A 23,857-nucleotide genomic window follows, 5' to 3' on the forward strand; every position below is an offset into this window, starting at 1 on the left:
AACTTGGTTGATGACTAAGCACGAAGCATTTGCTTGCTCACTTCCTGCCTTTTCCAGTGGATGGGGAAGAGGACAGCATGAATCAGAGGAAGATCACGTGTGGGTCTGGACAAAAATTATTTCCCAGGTGAAGGAGAAGTGGAAAAAGAGAGAAACTAAACAAATGATGCAAAAGCAATCACTCAGCACCTCCTGTGGGGAGCCTGATGCCCAGCCCATACCTGAGCAGAACAAAGCTGTCTTCTAATCCTCCTCTTCTCGTTTTTAGTGCTGAGCTTGAAGTTATAAAGCATGGAATATCTCTTCGATTAGTTTGGGCCACCTGCCTGTTGGTGCATGAGGTTCTCCTGGGCCCACTGCTCAGTCTGTCTAGGTCCCACTGGATGGCATCCCATCCCTCTGGTGTATTGACTGCGCCCCACGCTTGGTGTCATCAGCAAACTTGCTGAGGGTGCATTCGACCCCACTGTCAATGTCACTGATGAAGACATGCAAGAATATTGGTCCCAGCACCGACCTTTGGGGGCACCACTCGTCACTGATCTCCATCCAGACATGGAGCCATTGACCACCGCACTCTGGACTCAATCCTGCAGCCAGTTCTTCATCCATCGGACAGTCCATCCACCAAATCCATATTGTTCCAATTTGGAGAGGAGGATGTTGAGGGGTACTGTCTCGAAAGCCTTACTGAAGTTGCAATAGATTATATCAGTGGCTCTTCCCTTGTCCATCGATGCAGTGACCCCATCATAGAAGACTACTGTAAGTTGTTCAAGCAGCATTTGCCCTTGGTGAAACCATGCCAGTTCTCCCATATCACCTCTTTGCCTTCCATGTGCCTTAGCACTGCTTCCATAGAATCATAGAATCACTAAAGTTGGAAAAGACCCACAGGATCATCCAAGTCCAACCATTCACCCATCACCAATGGTTCTCACTAAACCATGTCCCTCAACACAATGTCCAAGTGTTCCTTAAACACCTCCAGGGTCAGTGACTCCACCACCTCTCTGGGCAGCCCATTCCAGTGCCTGACCACCCTTTCAGAGAAGTAGTATTCCCTAACGTCCAGCCTGAACCTTCCCTGGCACAGCTTGAAGCCATTCCCTCTAGTCCTGTCACTAGTCACACGAGAGAAGAGGCCGACCCCCAGCTCACCACAACCTCCCTTCAGGTGGTTATAGAGAGCAATAAGGTCTCCCCTGAGCCTCCTCTTCTCTAGACTGAACAATCCCAGCTCCTTCAGCCGCTCCTCATAAGGCCTGTGCTCCAGACCCCTCACCAGCTTTGCTGCCCTCCTCTGGACACGCTCCAGGGCCTCGATGTCTTTCTTACAGTGAGGGGCCCAAAACTGAACACAGTACTCGAGGTGTGGCCTCACCAGTGCTGAGTACAGGGGGACAATTACTTCCCTGTTCCTGCTGGCCACACTGTTTCTGATACAAGCCAGGATGCCATTGGCCTTCTTGGCCACCTGGGCACACTGCTGGCTCATGTTCAGTCTAGCGTCAGTCAACACCCCCAGGTTCATTTCCTCTACACAGTCTTCCAGCCACTCTGCCCCAAGATTGTAGCATTGACTGGGGTTGTTGTGGCCAAAGTGCAGGAACCTGCATTTGGTCCTGTCGAATCCCATTCCATTGGCTTCAGCCCAGCTATCCAACCTATCCAGATCCCTCTGTAAGGCCTCGCTACCCTCAGGCAGATCGACACTTCCAGCCAACTTGGTGTCACCTGCAAACTTACTGAGGGTGCACTCAATGCTCTCATCCAGGTCATCAATAAAGACACTGAAGAGGACAGGCCCCAGCACCGACCCCTGGGGAACACCACTCGTGACCAGTTGCCAGCTGGATTTAACTCCATTCACTACCACTCTCTGGGCCCGGCCCTCCAGCCACTTCCTTACCCAGCCAAGAGTGTACCTGTCCAAGCCACATGGGAGACAGTGTCAAAGGCTTTGCTGAAGTCTAGGTAGACTACATCAACAGCCTTTCCCTCATCCACCAGATGGGTCACTGGATCATAGAAGGAGATCAGGTTGGTCAAGCAGGACTTGCCTTTTGTGAACCCATGCTGGCTAGGCCTGATCCCCCGGTTGACCTGCATGTGCCGCGTGATCTCCCTCAAGACAATCTGCTCCATAACCTTCCCCGGCGCTGAGGCCAGGCTAACAGGCCTGTAGTTCCCCGGATCCTCCCTGCAGCCCTTCTTGTAGATGGGAGTCACACTGGCAAGCCTCCAGTCTTCTGGGACCTCACCTGTCAACAAGGAGCACTGATAGATGATGGAAAGCGGCTCGGCTATCACCTCCGCCAGTTCCCTCAGCACTCTCGGGTGATTCTCATCCGGTCCCATGGACTTGTGGCAGTCCAGCTGGAGTAGTAGCTGCCCAAGGCCATGTGTGGGCCCTAAAGGAGGTGTCCCTATGTCACGTGTGGGCTTTAAGGTCCCTTCTAACCCAACCCCGTTCTTTGACGCGATGAGATTTCAGAGAGAGCCCTCCCGGCCGCCAGGGGGCGCTCTTGGGTAATGCGGCGCCGCGCGGTGGGAGGTGGCGCGGCGCGGTGACGTCACGGCCACGCCGGGTGGGCCGATGCGGCGGCGGGAGGCGGCCTACGGCGGCCGGTGGGGGCCGAGCGGGCGCGGCGTGGGGTGGTGTGGGGCGGCCGGGTCGGGCCGGTGCGGGCGCCATGGAGTACGTGACGGCCGAGCAGCTGGCCGGCTTCAGCAAGTATAAGGTAGTGAGGCCGAGAGTGCGGCCTGGAGGTCCGTGGGAGCCTGGAGGGGGGGAGAGATGTCGGGAATGTGTGGGGAGTGGGGATCTGGTGGTTGGGGCCCTGCTGCTGGAGGGGGGACACAATATAGGGTCTTCTGGCTGAGGGTGCGATGACGCTGTGGGGCCTTTTGGCCGTGGGGGAGGGAGGGGACACACTGTGGGGTCCTTTGGCTGAAAGGGGGAGTGGGGCACTGTGGGGTCCTTTGGCTGTGGGGTGGGGACACTGTGGGGTCTTTTGGCGGGAAGGGGAGTGGGACACTGTGGAGTCCTTTGGCGGGAAGGGGAGTGGGACACTGTGGGGTCCTTTGGCAGGAAGGGGAGTGGGGCACTGTGGGGTCCTTTGGCTGTGGGGTGGGGACACTGTGGGGTCCTTTGGCTGGGAGGGGAGTGGGACACTGTGGAGTCCTTTGGCTGGGAGGGGAGTGGGACACTGTGGGGTCCTTTGGCTGGGAGGGGAGTGGGACACTGTGGGGTCCTTTGGCTGTAGGTCTTTGTGCCCATGGAGGGGTCCTGCTGCTGCTGCTGGGGGGGGGGGGGGGCTGCTGTGAGTCTTGATGCTTTGGAGAGGGTGGGAGGTAATTTCCATGGGGCTTTGCCCCACAGAGGGGGATGCAGTGGTCATATGAAGTGTCAGTTGTGGTGCTTTTGTCCTTTTGGGGGCCGATGGGGTGTCATGTTCAGGTTGGATATTAGGGAGTATCTGTTCTCTCAAAGAGTGGGCAGTCATTGGCACAAGGAGGTAGTAGGGTCACCATCCGTGGAGGTATTCAAGGTAGGTAGAGATGTCCATGCTGCTCTGCTCTCCTCCTGGAGCAGTCTGTGTGTTCAATCATGGCTGGGGCTTGCTCATGCCCTCCTTTTCCACCCTCACTTTCCACCACTATAAGCAACGTGTGAACCTTGCTGGTACAGAGTTTCTATTCCCAGCTGGACCAAGAGGCAGAAGCCAGCAGAGCCTGTGCTCCAGGGGCAGGGCTGCGGTCTCGCTGGCAGGAGTAGCCTTGCTTGAAAGATTGTGGTTTTATTGAGTCAATAAGGACTTTGATAAAAGCAGGCACGTTCACAATTAGCACTCAAAGCGCATCATGTCTGCTGTATGATGCCTCTGTCTGCTTGGCAGGGCTCTGCTTGTCTTTGTTTGCTCTGGGAGTTTGTTTTACTATGCTATTTTAGCCTTGATGAAGCAGCACAACAACCCTGTGATACTGAGTGGCGCATTCCAGCCTTGCTGTGGGCATTGCACCTTGTCCTCCTGTGCCCTTTCCTTACCTGGTGACCCTGGGTCTGTCACTGCTGGTTTTCCTTTTGGGTACAGCCAGAAAACTTCTGCAACAGTGTAAAATGCTCCTAAGGAGAGTGCAGAGTGGGGGGTGTGTGAATGGATGTCAATACAAAATGTCAGGAGAGCAGCTTAGCTTTTGCTGCGTGGCTTTCTTTGCATCCTGTGTTAAACCTCAGCCATGTAACTTGAGTACGTACCCACAGCTGGAAAGAGGTGGGACCAGCCAAAAAGGGGATGCACAGCCAGAAGCATACCTGTGCTACAGGAGTCCCTCTGTTCCTCTTGCTGCTTTGGCCAGCATGTTATAGATTTGGAGAAAAGCCTGGAGGAGGCAACAAGGGAAGGAGCTGCGCTCCCAGCAGTGATGGTTGGTTTTCCTGGAGCAGAAGCACTTTCTGCAAGGTTGCTTCCTCCAGCTCTTGCTCCTCCTGTGGCTGCCAGGAGTGCAGATGGTGAGTCGGGAGCCAGATGGCTTCAGCTTTGCAGTGTGCACGTTTCTGGCTGGGGGAGGTGGTGTGTGCCTTCTGGCACAGGCTGGCTCGGTGCTGGTGGGGCTGACACGGAGGGATCCATCCTCCATCAGCTCCTCCGCCCTTGATCTGCTCTTGATGGGACACTGAAGTGCTCTTGTGTACAAGGGGGTTGTGCAGCAAAACGTTCAGCGTTGGCTTAACCTTTAATTGTACCTCTGTCACTTCTTCAGCAGGAGGTTGTACTGTTTGGGTATGCACCTTTGGATATAACTTAAGCCATGGGACAGAAAGGTTTCTCTGCTGTACCAAATTCACCCCCTTGCCTGACAGTGCTGAGGCTTCCCCAGGAGATGCTGCTCACAGTGGTCAGAAAGCCAAACAGATCCTAAGTGAGTCTGCCCCAACATTACCTCCTGCTCATCAGGTTGGTGCAGAGGACTGATAGCTCTGGCAGATCGGAGGGCTTGTTATCAGAAATAAAGCTTGTTTTAAGGCTGCAGAGCAATGCATGCCTTGACCTTCCTGTCTGAATGCTGAATGCCTTTGGCCAAAACCAGGTGCTCTGTTACTGTTCAGCGCTGAATGCCCTCAGCCAGGCTCTGCTGTTCGGGGCTGCAAACCTTGCAGTTGGATGCCAGAAGTCACAATCTGCTTCTTCAAAGCCAGCCTGCAAATCACTTTCTGGCGAGCTTCTATAAAACAGTGAGCAGAGGGGAAAGTGGGTCCGTTTGGAACGCTCACAGAGATGTCTGCTCCTGTTTTGCATTCTTGAGGAAAAAGACCTTTCTTCCTTCCAGACTGCCCCCAAGTCCTGTTTTTTTTTGCAGAGCAACCCAAACAACTCGCCCTTGTGCAGGCTTTGTGGTGTGTGGTGCCTGGAGCTGGATGCAGAAGAGAGGGGAAGGATGCTTCGTGTGTTGCATGCTGCGCTGGTATTGCTGCTTCTTGTGCATCTCGATGAGCTGCATGCAGTCTTTGCAGCTCCTGGGACTCATTTCTGGGGGCTGCCACAGTGCCAGGAGCAGCTGCAGAAAGGGAAACTGAATGAGGGCAGAGCGCTGCGGCTTGGTGGTGGTGCCAGCTTCCATGGCTGCTCGCAGTGTTTTGGGTTCCATTCCACCAATCCTTGGTGTCCCAAGGTTCCTGCAGGCTTTCCTGGCCCAGTGTTATCTTTGCTGGGGGTGATTTATGCCCCAGGGGCGGGGGGAGATAGGGGAAAGCAGGGCGTTGGGGCACTGCACCTGCATGGCACAGGAGCTGCGCCCCGAGAGGGGAGGTGATGACACGTGTCCTGCTTGGGTCCAAAGGTGGGATGGGATGCTTTGGGAGCAAGCTCTGTGAGAGGAAAGTGAACTGGGGCTTTGGGAAATGCTGCACCCTGAAATCCTTCCATGCCTGTGCCCATGCTTTGAGCAGGGGGCAGTGGTGACTGCAGCAACATTGCGGAGGAGGCTGGCAGCTGCCCGCTTGCCCGTGCTCTTGTGAAAGGCTTTTTGTCTCCTTACCTGCGTGGGCAGTGGCACAAAGCCCTCATAGTGTTGCTGTCATGTTTGCTGGGCTGAGGATGGCGACAGCACTGCGAGTTGTGCCATTGTCCTGGTGTTGGGTTCTCAGCAGGTCGGAGCATTGGTTGAGCACCTTGCATGTACCTGTGCATGGAGAGCTCTAATGGGTGATGTCTCTTGCATAGGAGAAGGAAGGAAAGAACCTTCTCCAGCTGTGCACTCCTGGAGGAGGAGATGTCTTGTATGGTGCAGAGCAAGCGAGCCCTGTGGCCATGTGCACATTCCCACATAGCAGATGTTTTATGCCAGGAAGTGCTGGGCAGTTACCCCAGTGAGAAAGGTGCTCTGTAAGGTGCCACTTAGTATACTATTTCTTAGAGCTGACACTGTGAGGAGAAAATTGTATGGAGAATCCTATATCTCCTTATATGATAGAATTGCCACAAGCTACTGTAGGGTTTTCATTGATTTGATTCCTGATTTCCAGAGCCAAACAGAAGAATGCTCATGTGAGAGCATCACCCAGGTAGAGGCACGAGCACACAGGTACGTGGGTGCTTTGAACATATTTGTCTTGCCCCAGGAAATCCTCTTCCCTTCAGATCCAAGTGCTGTGGAGAGCAGGGCTGCAGATGCTGCACTGCAGGAAGCAGATGACTGAAAGCTGTCCTGGCAGCCTCACACAGGCTCCTTTGGAAATACGAGCCCTGAAGAGATCTCTGCAGACACCCAGATGTGTGCCAGTGGCTCTTCAGACCAGTGGAACAACAACGCAGCTGGTAGTGAGAGCAGCAAGAGAGGCTTTTGATGTTAGCAACCTGGATGGGAGGCTTGAGGCTTGGCTTGGCTTCTCCTGCAGGGTCCTTAGCAAGGAAGGGTGTGGTGCAGGAGAAAAGAGCCCTTTGAGCCCTGTTCTTGAATCACTTAACTCCTTCCCCAACAGCTCCTTTAATTGTTCTGAGGCACTGCATGTGCCTGCCTTTAAACGACTACTTCCTAGAGTGCTGTGTTGCACAGAGTGCCCGAAGCCCCATAGTACTCCCAGATTTCACAACTGTTAAGGTGAGCAGCTAGAAGATAGAGGTGCTTTTCATCTTTCTTCTTTTCTTTTGTTAAATTCAGAATTTTCAACCTCTGCCAGATTCAATACCAAAGATACTGAAGCACGTTTTGGCTAGGGATTCCCATTTTCCCCATTTCTATCTTCAAGGAGGTCGCTGGGGTCACTGTGATCTTAGAGGTTGGCACAGGTTGCCCAGAGAGATGGTGGATACCCGTGCAGACACCCAAGGTCAGGCTGGACGGGGCTCTGAGCACCGGATTGAGCTGTAGATGTCTCTGTTCATTGCAAGGAAGTTGGACAAGATGACATTTAAAGGTCCCTTCCAACTCAAATGATTCAAGGATCTGTCTTTTACTTTGCATTTTTGCTTTGGGTGCCTTTGCACACACCTTCCTCCACTGCTGTCCTGCTTGATGTTGGGGCAGAGCCCATCCCCAGATCAATGGCTGCAGTGACACGTAAGGATGGAGCAGCTCACCTTTGGGATGCCACTTTGTGGCCCAGAGCTTTTGGCTCTCAGAGTGGCAGGGCTGGCCCATGGTGTTAAATGGCTTTAAAAATAGTGTAGGTTGCATACTGCAGAGGTGGTGGCTCTTTTAAGAGCTATTCAAACATGAAGATGAGGGATGTGGGTCAGTGGGCATGGTGGGGATGGGCTGATAGTTGGACCCGCTGATCTCAGCGGTCTTATCCAACCTTCATGCTTCTATGATTCTCCAGGAGGTAATCTGTGTGTGTTCTACCACAGCAGTCCTCTGTTGGGTGGGGAAGGGATGCTGGGCAATTAATGCAATTAACCTGGAGGGGTTGTAGCTTCCCCCTTGAGGTCTGAGAAACATTCCTGTTTGCTATGGAGTATGAGAAACCACAGGGAGGATCAGTCCACCTCAGGTCTCAGGAGTGGCACAGAAAGTCTGCTGTTGGGTGTTTTGTTGCCTGTTGAATCTCAGCTGCAAGGAACTCCACCGTGGAAGTCACTCTCTGCTAATTAACAGCGAGCTCTTGGCTGCTGGGACTGCTCGGAAGAGAACCTTGTGGAAACTGACACCTCCCTTCCCATGGCTGCCTCACGAAATGGCTTCGTTATTAGGGCTTGTGTAACTGCCCCGACTCGCTGTGCTTTGAGCCCTGCACAAAGCAGCTGCCAGGGCTTGCAAAGTAATGCGTATTTTGCTGTATTTTTGTCAATTATGGATTTCCTCTTTGCAGAAAGGAAGGAATGGAAAGAGACAGGGTAAGGTTAGGTGCTTTGGCAGGGAGGGGGGGAAAAAGTGTTTGTCTCTTTCAAAATGCCTCTGTTGAAACTTGAAGGTAGCCCTCCCCCTCCTTCCTGGCGATGCCTTGCTTCATCTGCAGTCATCTCCTGATGTGCGTGGGTTTGTGTTTTCCTTTCATAGGTATAGTTAAAAATTGGACCAACTTCTTTTTAGGGGAATCACAATGAATTCTCTTTCCACACCAACTCGCCTGCTCCCCTTTGGCACCAGGAGCAGGCTCCCACATCTGTCAGCTTGAAGTCTCATTCACTTTCGTGTACATCAGCCCTCCTGCTTTAAGCAAGAGTAAGAAGGTTTGGTGGTTGTTGCAACGGCATCATAACATTTAACGTTTCTGCTTTTTTTTCCTGCCCTGATCCCTTGATTCCCCGTTCCAGGAGCTTGTTGCTGGCTGATCCTCCTTGAGCTGCATCCCTGCCACCAGCCCGTGAGCTCTCCCACCCCGTGCTCACCATCTGTGCAGCCTTCCTGCAGCCACAGATATTTAATGCTCCCAAACACAGCGAGCTCCTGGATGTGGCTGAAATAGGCAGGATTCAGCACCCAGCGTGCGGCCAGCTCTGGGTATCAGCTCTGCCTGGATGGCTTTTACTGGTGCTGTGCATCCCACTGCTTGTTTTCTATCTCTGCATAGAGATAATGCAGTGACATAAAGCTGTTGTTTCAATGAGCGCTGCTGCTGTGCACTCCTGAGCACCTTTCCTGCCTCCTGATCTGCAGGGAAGAACGAGCCTCTCCCCACTGGCTTTGCTATGTGTATGCACCTATGGGTGTGCTTGCAGAAGGCAGGGATAGTCTCAGCAGGAACTGTGGTTCTGACCATGAGAGGCTATGGGCAGGGCAGAAATCCTGCTTGCCCAATTTAATTTGCACTGTGGGGCTTGGAGAGTGCGAGCAAGGCTTCTCAGTGTTGCAGGAAAAGAGTTCTGACTTTGCTAGAGTCCCTGTATGTCCAACCTCTACAGAATGAAGACTGAAAAATGGCCAAAGCAGGGATATGGCGCCAGCATTGAGGCTTGTAGTGTTGGGGATGCTGGCATCCCTCTGAGCCAAGCCCTCGGTTCACACGACAGTCCTGTGCTCACCACTGCCAACATACTCCATTCTTACACCGCCTGAGAACTGACCGTAGGGAAGATCAGCAGGACTCAAGTTAATAAGTACCATTAAAGCATGATGTGGCTTGTAATGCATCAGCAGAGCGTGGGCATAGTGCAAACGTGGCTTGTTTGTGCTGGCACAGCTCTACTTGATGACAGTTGCTGTGGATTGTCGAGTTCACAGCCTCCTGGATTACCTCGGGCCCCATGGGAAGAGGCTCTTAGCCCTGTGCCCCCTTTGCACTTAAGGAGATTTGTAGGAAATGGCCTTCTGGATGTGCTGGGGCTGCTTCTGCTTTCCTCTCGCCTCGGGGCTCCTCCAGCCCACCCCAAAGCTCTTTGTGTGTTTGGCACTGGGTGCCAGTATGATGGAGTGCTTTCTGCTGTTGGTGGCTGGATTACTTAAAAGCTGCATTGTTTTATTGGTCAGGAGAGCTATTAGGAGAATCAGGGCTATAAATATGCATCTCTTCCTTGGGCGTGTAATTGGATCTTCCAGAAATCACAGAATATCATAGAATTGCTTGGATTGGAAGGGACCAACCCCTGCTGTGGGTAGGGACTCCTCCCATAGACCGGGCTGCTTGAAGTCCCATCCATGGCCTTGGGCACTACCAGGGATGGGGCACCCACAGCTCTCTGTGCAGCAGTGCCAGGGCCCCACCGCCCTCAGAGTAAAGAATTTCTTCCTAACATCTAACCTCAGCCTCACCTCTTTTGGTTTATAGCCATTACCCCATGTCTTATCACTACCAGGCTGTGTCTTTTTTTATAAGCTCCCTTTAAGTGCTGAAAGACCCCGGTGACGTTGCCCCAAAGCCTTCTGTTCTCCAGGCTGAACAATCCCAGCTCTCAGCCTTTCCTTATAGGACAGAAATGTTCCATTTGCACAACTGATGCTGGTTTTAAGCTGTAAGAGCCACTCCTGTCCCTAACTCCCATAATGATAGGCACCAGCTCAGTGCTGTGCCATGGCAGCCGGGACCATTGTGGTGTCCTATGGGCCATGTTGGGGTGCTGCCTGTATTTACAGCCTTTCCTATAGCTTCCTTTGTTTGGAAATGTTGTCCTGCAGAACTGAAGATGGGATGCGGTGGATGGAGGAAGCCTCAGCCTGGAAGGGGTTTTTAGGGCAGATGATACCAGTTTACTTGGAAAAAGCCTCCCGGAGGTAAATCTCATTTCAGTACTGATGCGAAGTATCCCTGTGCTGTGTGGCCAGGGAATGTGTAGGTGAGAGAGTGGAGGGCATGTGCATAAGCTGACTGGATGCAAGGGGCTCAGCTGGCAGGGATGGAGCACAGGGAAGCTGCAAGGTGCCAAGTGTGAGACTGAAGCTGCAAAGTTGGCTGGGCTGTATTCTTGTGAAGCTTCAAACCAAAACCCCATGGGAGTGGATCCTTCCTGCCATTGTAAGGAGAAGCAGTGTCTGTGTGCACGGTGCTATTTTAGAGCAGTGTCCATTACAGCCGTCTGTCTGCTTTGAGAAGGAGCCTCTGGGGCATATAAAATTCCTTCCATTTGTCCTTCCCTCCCTGAAAATAAGGCAGAAATCTGAGTCCTGACAGCTGGCCCTGATAGAAAAATGACTCGAGGAAGGACGAATGGTGCATGTTAGTCATTAGATGGATGTGTAGAGGTTCAGAATGGAGAAGGAGATGCTGGTTTGCAGGAAGGATGAGGCAGCTGGAGGACAGCAGGTACATGTGTGGTAAGTGAAGCACTGCCGTGCTTAGAGCCTCATGGCCATTAGCCCCAACCTTCTGGAAAGGGAACCAGAGCATCGGTAAGCCTCTGCAAAACAGTTGAGCATTACCCCCCCAAAATAGGGTCATTCTGGATCTTTGAGCTCTGCGTACAAGTTGGGAGCGTGGGGAAAAGCTGCTTCTTGCTTCTTACCCCCAGTGTGTGGAGAGAGGAGAGATGTGCTGGGATGTGGCCTGGAAACCTCCCCAGGGTGCTTTCCAAACAGGAGCAGACTCCAGAATGCTCCTGGTGAGGCATCTGTTTTCTTGTTCCAGGCTGTTACGGGGGTAATGAGATTTAATCAGTCTCCAGCTCTCCTCCCCTAGTTGGTAGTTAGCCCAAATCGTGTTATCTCATAAAGTGTTTGAAATTCTGTCCTCTGAAACTGCGCTAAGCTGGGATGGAAATTCCTCATGGCTTAGCCCTCGTCTCATACGATGTCAAGCTCGGGGTTTTTGTTGCTCTGCTGCAGCTCCTGTGGGCTTGCTGGTGCTGTAGGATCAAGGCGAGCATGTTAATAGTGCTTGGTTAACTCCTAGTGAAGCAGAGTGATCCGTCATGGGGATCAGGTGGGAAGGGAAGGGCTGGGAGCAGAAATATCTGCTGAAGGTGGGATTGAGCCCACCAGGAATGTGGAACCCCAACCCACCCCACCGTGCCCACTGCCCGCGTCCCTCAGTGCCACATCCCCACAGTTCTGGAGCACCTCCAGGGGTGATGACCCCACCACCTCCTTGGACAGCCTTGTTCCAATGCCTGACCACTGAGAGAAGGTATTTTTCCTAACATCCAACCTGATTTGCAGCCAAAGAGAAGAGCTCTGAGAGGCACCAGCATGGGGAGGCGCTGGTTGGTTCAGGGCTGGGGACTGAGTGCTGCTGTGCTTCCTCTGAGCAACCAAATTCCCCTTATCTCAGAGAGAGCATAGGTTGTGTCCCTGGTTGGGTGGAGGCTTTGTTCACTCTCCCTCCCATTGCTCTTGAGCTTTCCCCTGCCGTGGGGTGACAGCAAGCACCAATGCCTGGCGCCGTGTGGGCGCTGTCCCAGGGTTCATCGCCTGGAGCATGCCAGCTGTGCAGTGTTGTAGTATATGGAGCTGTTTTTCTTGGGACACTTATCGAAGTGATTCTTGGGGAAGAGGACTTTAGACAGTGATGTTGGCTGGGAAAAGGCTGTGAGCTGGAGAGCAGATAACAGCTTGCGGTGCTTTGAGAGCCAAACGATGGCGAAATGTAACTTTTGAGGTGGAACCTGTTCCGTTTGTTTGTTTGGGTCTTTTATTTCCATGCCCCACGTCTCCATCCAGCCCAGGTCAGCTGTGCTGGGGGCTGCCAAATGGCCCTTTGCTGCTTAAATTGTAACGGGATGTGTAGGATTTGGAGGTGATCACGGGTATGCAGTGGTGTTTGTGGCATTCAGGAAACATGGAGATGTGGCACTTAGGGATGTAGTTTAGTGGGCACGGTGCTGATGGGTTGACAGTTGGACTTATCTTAGAGGTCTTTTCCAACCTATGATTCTATGATTTAGGTCCTGCAGAGCAAGGGCGGGGGTTGGAGCTCTTGCTTATAAACATCTTCTGCCTTTCTGGAAGGAGAAGGTCTCTTCCAGGTGACTGGAGATGAGCGTGACAGCGAGAGCTGTCATCTCAATGGGTTTAATATGGCCTGAAACGTACCAGCTCTTACGCAGGACTTTTGTGATTGCTCACTGCCCTTTGTATATAACTCCATTCCTGGCTCAAGCATTCCTACAATGCAAAGACTTGGGTAGCAAGGGAAGCCTTGACATTCAGGTTCTTTGACATGCTGCAAGAGATCTTGGAGCCCTAACTATCATTTTTTGTCTCTCATTTCCCCTCTCGTTCACAGTACAGTGCCGTGGACAGCAACCCTCTGTCTCTGTACGTCATGCATCCCTTCTGGAACACCATAGTGAAGGTGAGACCTCCTCCTGCCCTGACTGGGACAGCAGAACACCACTTGCTACCAAGACTTCTGCAGCCGAAAGGCCCCGCTTGTGTGAAAAGACCTGCTTCCTTTGGGGTGTGACTAATTAAGTGGGCATGACCTTCCAGCTGGCAGCCTGCCCTGAGCTCACTGCGCTGCAGCCTGAAGCTTTGTGCTGCCCATAATGTTGAATGCAACCAAGCAGTGTTGTCTAACACCCGGATGATTGTAACGAGGTCTCTGTTGCAGCTAGGAGCAGCCTTGTTGCACATTTTAATGAGCTCATTTGTTCTTTTGCTGCTTTCCCATAGATCTTCCCTACGTGGCTGGCCCCAAATCTCATAACGTTTTCTGGCTTCCTGCTGCTTGTCTTCAACTTCTTCCTCATGGCATACTTTGACCCTGACTTTTACGCTTCTGGTAAGGCTGCCTTTTTCTGTTTGGATGTAAAGCATCAGAAGGGTGTGAGCTGTCACCTCCTTTGCTGTGACTTCCTGTGCTCGTTGCAAAGCACTTTCAGCCTGGGTGTTCCCAGGCAGATGGCAGTGTCAGGAAGGGATGGTGTTCAGGGGCTGAAGTTTCTGGGCTTTGCAGTGAGGACTTGTCCAAGCGACACCTTCCTGCTGGTGGGTGCATTTGCTCCTGGCTGGCTGTGTGCAAGTGAAAGAGGAAGGAATGGCCAAATGTGAGGAGGATTCAGCTCTGCTTTCACAGTGGACTGGAGCTAGTGCCCTCATTTTGAAATCAAAAGTGTGGGAAAAAGGTAATGTGGGAAACTCTGCTTCCCTGAAGTCAGCAAGTAGAGCCTTTTAATTCGCATCCCAGCTAATTGCCCTCTTGCAAAAACATGCTGGCCCTGCATTCAAACTAACAAAGGCCATTTCACTGTTCTGCATCGTGCAGGGTTGTTCACAGCTCTAAACGTGTAACAGAACCACTGTTAATCTGTTAATGAATTTGAAAGTTAAGTTGTCCTCTTGCTCATGGGAATGTCCCAGGGAGAGTATGAATACAGCATGATAATTCTCAGTCACTTATCAGTAGTTTTCTTTCCATATTTTAGCTCCCCTGACAGATTTGGTTTAGGTTGCTCAGAACAGTTTGTGGTGTCAATCCACAGCAGCATTCAGTGGCATTGCTGTTGCCCATAGGAGACCTCCATTCATCCTCATGGGAGGCTGTGCCAGGAAGCAGCTTCCTGCTTTTTTCAGGTGTACCTTTGGGCTCCCAGGGTTGCAAACAGCTCAGCTGGCTGTCTGCTGAGAGTGCTGGAGGAGAGAAGGAGGAGAGGCTATTAGGGAAGAACTGAGTTTCAATTGGTGGAGATGCACTCTGCAGACCGGGAGGGGATTCCCCACGTGTGGCTGCAGAGGTAGGGTGTAACCACATAGAGCCATGGAATCACATCCCCAAGAGACTCTGCTTGTTGAGCTGGCTGTGGAGGAGTGCTTGATCTGCACCCACTTCCGTGGCATGCATTTGGGCCACGTTTGCTAGCTGCCATCACAAGATTTTAGATCCTGTCACTGGACACCTGGGGACAGAGGACAAGTATGTCTTGGAAAGTGAAGTCGTAGGTTTCCTGTTGTGGAACAGCTCTGCTACCTCATCCTGAAGAGCTGCCATCTCAGTCACTGAGTTGTGTGGGTACTTTGTCCTGGTGACCTGCTGGTCTGTGCTGTGTGTGTCTTGTGCCAAAATAAACCCACTGAGCATACATGCTGAGCTCTCTACTCCTGGGTCTTTCTGATCCCTGCAGCTCCTGACCACCAGCACGTTCCAAATGGAGTATGGGTCGTTGTGGGTCTCCTCAACTTCATTGCCTACACGTTAGGTAAGACTTCATCTGGCTGTCTGGGGGGAGAAGGGGGGTTTTGTTGGTTGTGTTCTTGCTGCAGGTGCATGTTGGCTTATCTCTGAGCCCACTGAGGCGTCTTTGATTCTGAGCTTCAGCCATGCCCTGCTCTAGACCAGTTTCCAGGAAGTGTTTTGCAAAGTGGATGGGAGGAAGGTTGGCCCAGAGCAGCCGATGCTAAAGGAGGATGGTGGAACTGGCTTGGAGGTGATCCACAAAACTCACCATTTTGGAACGTATCCAGCAAAAACTCCTGTTTCTCCTTGCTCTCTTCCCAGATGGTGTTGATGGTAAACAAGCTCGCAGGACCAACTCCAGCACACCCCTAGGAGAGCTTTTTGACCATGGCCTGGACAGCTGGGCTTGTGTGTACTTCGTTGTGACTGTCTACTCCACCTTTGGCCGGGGCTCCACGGGTGTCAGTGTCTTCGTTCTCTACCTCCTCTTATGGGTGGTGTTGTTTTCATTCATCCTCTCCCATTGGGAGAAGTATAACACAGGGATTCTCTTCCTGCCCTGGGGATATGACATCAGCCAGGTGGTAAGTATGCACCACAGCCACTGCTTGCCTTCAGCAGAAGCTCAGCGGGTTGCTGACGTGCCTGGAGTGTAGTGCTGAGGTGTGAAAGGCCCAAAGCTTTGCAGTGCAGTGCTCTGGGGGGGGGTGTGTTCAGCAGGAGGCACTCAGCAGCACAAGGAGTCCTCTGTGTGCAGAAGGGAGCAGGCTGTTGGCATCACTTTGAGCTGAGGTTGCTTTCATAAATCGCTGTCATGTGACACTAGGAATACAACTTCTTCAGAATCTTAAATCCAAGGAACTCTGGTTTTGCACTTGGTGATCCTTAGGGATCCCTTCCAGCTCAGGATATTCTATGACTTTCTGCAAGAAACAAGGCTTGAAGAATGGATATTGCCTCGTGTTTCCTCTGCCCTGGTTCCTAGCTGCTCTCCATGTCCTAGCTACCTAAATAGTTGCTCTACTTTGTCACTAAGATGGCTACTTTCAAGCCTAGAAGTTCGGGCTGCCTTTTGCAGTTTGGCAAAATGGGTAAAATTCAGCCCTGCTGCTTTCAGCTGCCTGTCCTAGCCAGGCTGCAGCACCAAGCAGCACGCCGTTTGTATTCTGGCTTGCTAGATCATGGGTGGGAAATGCAGCGAGCTGGAAGAAGAGTAACCAAAGCAGCTGTGTTAATTGCAGTAATCATCTCCACTGGTAAAATGTAGCTATGACCATATTCTGAAGGGAGGGGGGGTAGAGGACTACACACAGCTTGAGGAATACCATTGCAACCGAAGGATACTTTTGTAGCCTGTTCTCAGTAATGGCTTCAGCAGATGGGTAACAGGAATCCAGAGCTGATCACTGCGACGTGTAATATGGAACACATCTCCATGTTACACTTCAAGCTGTGTGAGGGCATCTTTGCTCCAGCTGCAAGGAGCAGATCCTGGTTGTGTTGTCCTGCAGCAGCAGCAACACAAGGGATGCTTTTATATTGTTTTAAACTTCTGATCAGTGGGGATAACTGCACCTGATGTAGCTCAGAGTGCACTTGTCAAGCTGCCATTCCCCTTGAGCTACGTCCTGCTCACGCCTGCTTGTCCTCTGCTTTCTTTCAGACCATTTCAATTGTCTACATAGTGACAGCCATTGTGGGAGTAGAGGCCTGGTATGCACCTTTCCTGTTTAATTTCTTATATAGAGACCTATTCACTACAATGATTATTGGTAAGAAACTCCATGTTGAAGCCTGTCTTTTAAAAAAAAAATCAACTTGTTTTTTTTTCCCCCCCCAAACCCAATGTCTTAATTGTTTTATAACGATGTTCTGTTTGCTGTGATGAGAAAAGCTGGGGCTGCTGCAGAGTGGGAGGACATAGCTATGGAGTGGGGGAAGCAGCTCCCTTTGGGGGTGCTGCCCTCTGTGCACCCATCCAGAAGTTAAATCCAAGGGTGCATAGCCTTCCTGCAGAAGGGCTGGCTGCTCTTCCTAATGGTGTCAGAGCAAAGCAGGGAATAATGCAGGTGGAACCTGGGGAGAGCTAGCTTTGCTTAATGTAATTTGGCTTATTCAGAAATCTTCCCCCATTTAACTTTTCTCACTCTAGGCTCTTTTCTTTAGGGGCTAATTATTACTACTTAATTACAAGTCGACGTGTCTTGGGTTGTTACATTAAGAAAAGTGCAAGCATCAGATTGAAGCAAGCGGGTATTCTGAGCTTTCCTTTGGCAGCCACACACTTTCATATATGAATAATAAATGCACTTTTCCCTTGTGAAAAATAGGGCAGGATGTGTATGTGGACGGGATTTGTGTGTCTGAATAGGAGTTAGGTGATTAAAAGCAGGAAGATTTACAGCTCTGTTAAAATACCTTCTGCTGCGTAAACACGGAAGAGTTGTGATGCTCATTCATGGCTTTGACTATAGGGTCCCATCAAAGACAGTATCATAATTAAACTTTGCAACTGCTCCAAGCATAACGCCGAGCTTCTTAATGCAGCTTTTAAACGCTGAAAATTCATTTCGTTGAACTCAAAGTTTGCAGCACACCTTAGCTTGTAATTACAACTCCTGAACCAGAATCTCAAGCACCTGCTTGGAAACCTGCTTGGAGCTGCTCTTCGTGCACCTCTGAGCTGTTCTGCTTGCAAGCAGCTGAAACCAGAGCACAGCCACTGCGGGGTGCACGGGATAGATAGCCTCCTCTGCACTGTCAGTAATGTGGCTCTTTCTCTTTCAGCTTGTGCTCTCACCGTGACGCTGCCGATGAGCCTGTATAACTTCTACAAGTAAGTTCTTCCCTCCCCACGTTAGCACCTTTGCAAGAGCTTCCAGAGCCTTTCACAGTTTTTTTTTAGTTATCAGATGAATGTTTTCAGGATGACAAAGTGGCTTCTGTACATCAGAGGGTTCCGCTTTGCAGGGTGCAGGCTGTTCAGCAGCTTGCTGAAGAACCCACAGCTTCTGCAGGCTTGTCCTGTTGTTCACAGCCCACATCATTCAGGAGCTTCTTGGGTTTGGGGTTACCAATGAAGGTTTGAATCTTCCTCACGTGACTGTGCTTATTGACTGTTTGCCTTTCAGGGCCTATAAAAATAACACCTTGAAGCACCACTCTGTTTACGAGGTCATGCTGCCACTGGTCTCCCCAGTGTTGCTTTTTGCTCTCTGCACCACTTGGATCTTTGTTTCACCTATGGACATCCTGGAGGTCCATCCCAGGCTCTTCTATTTCATGGTTGGAACCGCCTTCGCTAACATTTCTGTGAGTGGCTTTGCTTTATGCTTCATTTTAGCCCCTGGGAAGCGTGTGAAACCTCCCATGACGAAGTAGAACACAGCCTGAGTGAGAGGAAGGAAGGGAGCTGTGAAGTTTTAACTTGTGGCCATTGTGCTGTTTTGCTCTGACTGAAAGAATGAGCAGCAAAACAGACAGGGCTTGGGGTCTGCAAATATCACAGGCATTGATGCTACAGCTCTCAGCTCTTGAGGATCTACAGAAATAATTGTGTGTTTATGCACACTCTTTCTGGGGGACAGAATTAAAATGGGAGGGACTGAAGCTTTTGTCCAAACCTGATCTAGCTGCATATTGCATCTGTGCCTGCTTGAGAGCTGAGCACTGCTACCTGTGCTCGTTACCTCACATCTGTGTGTCTGTACTGCCCCACGTCCACACTCTGACCCAGCAGCTCGTGCTGCTCACAGTGCAGATAACCATAGTAAGGAATTCTGGTGTGCAGGCAGATCCTGATAAAGCAACTGAGTGAAAGGTACCTTTGTGACTTTCTCCTGTGCTATGTACAGCTGTGGGTTTGCAGGGCTGGTGCTGGTGAAGGCTCTGACTGCTTTCTCTCCCTTCAGTGCCAGCTGATCGTCTGTCAGATGAGCAGCACTCGCTGCCAGCCTCTGAACTGGATGCTGCTGCCCATAGCCCTGGTGCTCTTCATGGTGATGTCTGGGTTTGCACCCAGCAGCGAAACGCTTCTCCTCTACCTGCTAACTGCATTCCTCACCCTGGCGCACATCCACTATGGAGTGGTCGTGGTAGGTGAACCTGGCACATAGACATTGGGCTGAATGTTCAGGAGCTGCTCCTCGGGGCAGAAAATGCTCTGCTTTAAAGTGGTGGCATCGGTGCACGTAGCTCTCCATGAGGAACTCGAGCTGAGTGAGAGACTTGGGCTGTAGGTTGGGTTTAAAGCAAGCTTCACACAATGTGGATGGGGGCTCCTATGCCATCCGGGAGTTTGAAACAAATCCTTGCACCTCTGCTGCTGTTTAGCACGCTGTAGGTGTGGTTTTAACTTAGGAACCAGCTCATAGGTCTGCCCATCTGGGTGACCCACACCCCGAGGCAGTGGGAAGGGCTCCCATAGATACCCACAGCAGTGGATGTGACGTCTACACGGTGGATGGGAGTGTTTAATTTGGGAGTTTTAGTATAAAAAGTTGATCTGCTGTGGGTGTCACTGTGGCTGAGCTCAATCTGGAGCCACAGGGAGGGACACATAGCTGACATGGAGCATGGTGATGCTGTGGCTGTTTAGAGATCCAGGGACCGATTCGCTCCCTTTGGTCTGAGCGAACTCTGCCTGAATTTTGATTAAGAGAGAAAGCAAATTCAGAGGAAGCCAAATCCTATTAGAAATGCCCCAGGAGGCTGCTGAGGAAGTAGGGCAAGGGCCCCCCTGGTGCTGCCATGCCACGCACCCTCCTTGGGTAGCCCTGTGCCCTCAGTGCTGCATCACTAACATAGAGCCTCCGTGAGTCAAGTTAGAGCTGTAATTACAGCAAGGAAGTAATACCCACGTTGTCTTGTCTTTCCAATTAGTGTAATGAGACTTATGTGCGAGAAGGATTTGAATAGCTAAGAAGCTTTAAATAAATTTGGTCTTGGAGTCATTGTTGGAGACGGGGCTGAGGACGGTGTAATCCCATCTGCTCAGACTTGCCCATCCCTGCAGTGAGTTTTCCAGCTCTATACTCCTCCGAGTTTGCGTTGCCCCCACTTTGAGTTTTCCAGGGGCCCATCTGTGCAGTATACTCTGAGGACAGAAGAATATTAATAGTGATGCAGAGCATTTTAGAGCAGTGACTGGGACACAATCCCAAATTACTGTGTATCTGGGAGCATCATTTTGGAATGGATGCTCTACCCTGGCTTGCTGTTTCCCGTTGGCTTTGCAATGACTGAAAGGAGAGGCTGAATGCTTTCCCTCACCCCATAAAGCAGATTCCCTGCTTTCCCACTGCAGCTCTCAGCCCTTTGTGGTGGTCTCATTTCTTAGAAGACACAGTGAAAGCTCAGGCTGGTGTAAAAGGGACCTGATGATCCAAAACTTGGTAATGGGTACCCTCCTCTCTGCAACCCTCCTGTGTTGATGCCCAGCACCTGACCCCCAGTTCTAACTGTGAATGCATTCAGGGACTGCTGAGCCTGAGAAGGGCAGGATAGAGACAAGCCTCCTCCGGGGCAGGATGGGCTATTGAATCATAGAATCAGTGGAAATGACCTCTAAGATCATCAAGCTCAAACCAACCCATCGTGTCCAATAGCTATCCACTTCCCTCAGTGCCACATCCCAGGGATGGTGACCCCACCGACTCCCTGGGCAGCTGTGCCACTGCATCACCACTCTTTCAGAGAAGAAACTTATTCCTAGTGGCATCTGTTCTTCAGCACTCATCCAGCTGCTGCAAATCTCTGCTGCCTGAAACCTTCCAGGGAAGGGCATGGGGAAATCTGGAGAATGCAGCGTGGGCAATGATGGGGAAAGCAAGCGCAGCGGGGTGGCAGGGCTCTGCCAGCCTTCCTCCTCGTGCCATGAGCTTTGCTAACTCTATCCTTGTTCCCAGGTGAGCCAACTGAGCAGGCACTTCAATATACGACCCTTCTCACTAAAGAAACCCACGCCGGATTGACTAGGAATGGAGGAAGAGAAAATCAGCTTGCGGTCTGCAGAAGTACTGTAAATATCTGCTGCAAATACCTGTATATAGTTCAACCATCACCACAGATCTAAACCTATCCTCTGGACAGACATCAGGGCAACGTACACGCGGTATCTGGTGCAGCCAAGGTGGGACTGGTATGGGGCAGCCTCTGCTGCTGTTCAACCAACACAAGCCTACGGTTTTGGGTGAAGCTGGACGAGCTTCAGGTCGCCTTCAGGTCACTACTACTGTATTTCAGACCAGCTGAATGTTCCCAGTACAACCTCAATCCCCAGCACTTGTTCAGGTAAAGCCGGTTGGGGATGCAAATGGCTTTACCTGAGCAAAGCACCTTGACCTATCACCAAACCCAGCATAACAGCTGATTTCTGCAAGGTCAGGGGGACGTCCTAGTGGTCGAGCTCCTGTCTTTCCCTAACCCTCTTAGCCTTCGTCCTGGGCTGGTACTTAAGGAGCAGATGGTGACAGTTCTCTCACATTCTGTCCTGCCTTCTTGCACTCATTTATTTGGACAAATGCTTGCACCTTTTTTTTCTTTTTAAGTTAAAACCACACAAAACTTACAGTAATGTTTTACTTAGGGGGCTTAGGAGTCGGAGCTCAAAGGAACATAAAAGTGGGAAGGCAGCTTGCTTCTCCCTTGCCCAAGTGGTGGGTACTGGGACCACATTGCAGCTGTCTTTGTGCATTCCCTGCCTGCGAGCTGGGCTTTCTGATGGCAGCAAAACGTGGCTTACATCAGCCTGTGCAACACAGAGCCAAACCCTTCCTTCCAGGGTGATGAACTTGCTGCTCAGGGTTGGCTCTGCTGGGTCCCTGAGCCTCTCCTTCCATAGCGGTGCAGCCAGGCTGCACATCGCCCTTCCACCAGATCACTGACAGCAGCAAATCCACAGCTTGGAGAAGCACCTTAATGTGTGTCGTGTTGGTTCTGTGTGCACTTTCAGGAAGCTCACAGGTGTGTGTGTGTGTGTGTGTGTGTGGTGACTTTCCAAACATCACTTTTGTTTTCAAGCTCGTTGTCCTCAGCAGCTGCATGTCTCATCCAGGGATATCTTCGTTTACTGTCCATTTGTAAAAGACATGTTTGCATTGATTTTTTTTTTTTAAGGAAAACACCATTTTTATAATTGAGTTAATTGAGTGGGGTGGTGAAGACCGAACGCTGATTTTTCTTTCCTGTTCAATTTATTTAATGAAGATCTGTGCTTGAATGAAGAGTGTAGCTTAAACCCAGGCTCTGGAAAGGCTGCATCCGGAAGCAAACAAGCACAGCAGATTGTGCATATGTAATCTATCATGGGAACAAAGTCTCTTACACACTGATCATTGTGTGGCATGGTTCGTGGACACCCAGTCACAGCATTTTTCCTTCTGCAGGTGGAGTCCCTTCTTCCTGCCTTAGGGAACCTTCAAACTGTAATTACTATTTAATGCTTTTTATTTTTTTTTTGGTGTGTTTTTTTTTGTTTTGTTTTGTTTTGTTCTGTGTGTGTGAATTTGAATCATTGTCATGCAGACTTGAAACCCCGAGGCAGCACCCGGCGGTCGGTCTGTCTGTGTGTCTGTCTGGCTCCGTGTCTGCGAAGGCGGCTCGCCTGGGAGAGGGGGGCAAACGGTTTTCAGAGTCCTTAAATAAAGTAGCATACACGGTATATCCTACTGACATTGTACAGAATTTAATAACAAACCCCAAACACCCGAAGTGCACAGAAAGAATTGGGCCGTGCTGGAATTTTTGATGGAGAATGCAACGAAATACAATCATGGAGGGAGAGCAGTGTAAGCCGTGCTCTCGCCCAAGGGATCGGTGGGATGGGCTGTGTTCAGGTAGCAGCACTGTGCTGGCAGCACGGGGCAGAAGTGGCAGTTGGATGGTTGATTTTCTGGAGCTCGTGTTACTTGGGCTCTTCTCTCGTGCTGTCGGATGTCCCACCTCACCCTTGGGATGTCACTTTGTCTCCTTAGCACCTATGCAGCGTCCGTTGGCTGTGAGCTGCTTGCAGCCCATGAGAACAACAAAATTGAAGTTACAAATACATGGGAGCAGGGCTTCCTCTCTTAAAATCCTGCAGCTGCGTGTTGTGCTGGAGGAGAAAGATGCCTCTGAAAAACTGGAACCACTTCCTATCTGCACAGGCTTTATCTTTTGGAGAGTCCTGGATTTTCGGTGCCTTAACGTGATGCACCTTGAAGCTAGAAAAAATATCTGCTCAAATCAGTGCTGGAAAGCAGGCTGGCTCATCTCTGCTGCTGCTGCCAGGCTTGTGGCAAAGCCAGGTGAGAGCAGCCCTGGTCTCAGTGTACGTCCAGTGCCGTTTCCAACTCGTGCTGCTGTGAAGCTGGGTGGGTTTCTGTCTGAGCTGTTGGAAATGATGTTGATTTGCTGATCCCAGCTTCTTGGGGGAGCGGAAACACTTGAATGGGGAAGACCAAACCATCTCCCCATGGTGGGGTGTGGCATGCGGAGAAACGAATTATTTATTAATAAGAATGGTTTTAAGTCTTAAAAATAAATTTATTCCTTGCTAAACCGCATCTGAGGGTGCTTGTGTTCTGCTGGTGGTGTCTCCTTGGGCGCTTGGGGGCTGGTCTGTGTCACTGCTTCTTCCAGAGATGCTTCTTCCATTGCTGGCGGACATGCTAAGCTGATAAAAGGAAAGTCTTTCAATCTCTTCCATCTCAATCCAGCCCGATAGCAGAAACCTGTTCAAGGTTCGTTGCAAGGGTTGGTCCAGGAGAGCAGCTGCCTTGTGCTCAAGTGGGAGCTGTGGATGAAGCTTTTGGTCGTCGTGTTTGATAGCAAAACTGTGCGTGGGGCTTTTGTTGTACGGTTTAAGATTCCTTTTTATTAAGTCATTCG

General features: G+C 51.0%; 1 protein-coding gene across 1 annotated transcript; it reads left to right on the forward strand.

Annotated features, from left to right (window-relative positions):
* Positions 1–2,589: 2,589 nt before the first annotated feature.
* Positions 2,590–23,523, forward strand: SELENOI (selenoprotein I). The gene is made up of 10 exons (NM_001031528.4): positions 2,590–2,744; positions 13,100–13,168; positions 13,489–13,597; positions 14,937–15,011; positions 15,311–15,573; positions 16,653–16,761; positions 17,777–17,825; positions 18,121–18,301; positions 18,901–19,083; positions 20,896–23,523. Exons 1-10 carry the CDS (start codon positions 2,697–2,699, stop codon positions 21,010–21,012), a joined length of 1,203 nt encoding a protein of 400 aa, NP_001026699.3. The 5' UTR covers positions 2,590–2,696; the 3' UTR covers positions 21,013–23,523.
* The last annotated feature ends 334 nt before the right edge of the window (positions 23,524–23,857 follow it).

Source organism: Gallus gallus, chromosome 3 (genome assembly GCF_016699485.2).
Source record: "Gallus gallus isolate bGalGal1 chromosome 3, bGalGal1.mat.broiler.GRCg7b, whole genome shotgun sequence".
NCBI classification, from domain to species: domain Eukaryota; kingdom Metazoa; phylum Chordata; class Aves; order Galliformes; family Phasianidae; genus Gallus; species Gallus gallus.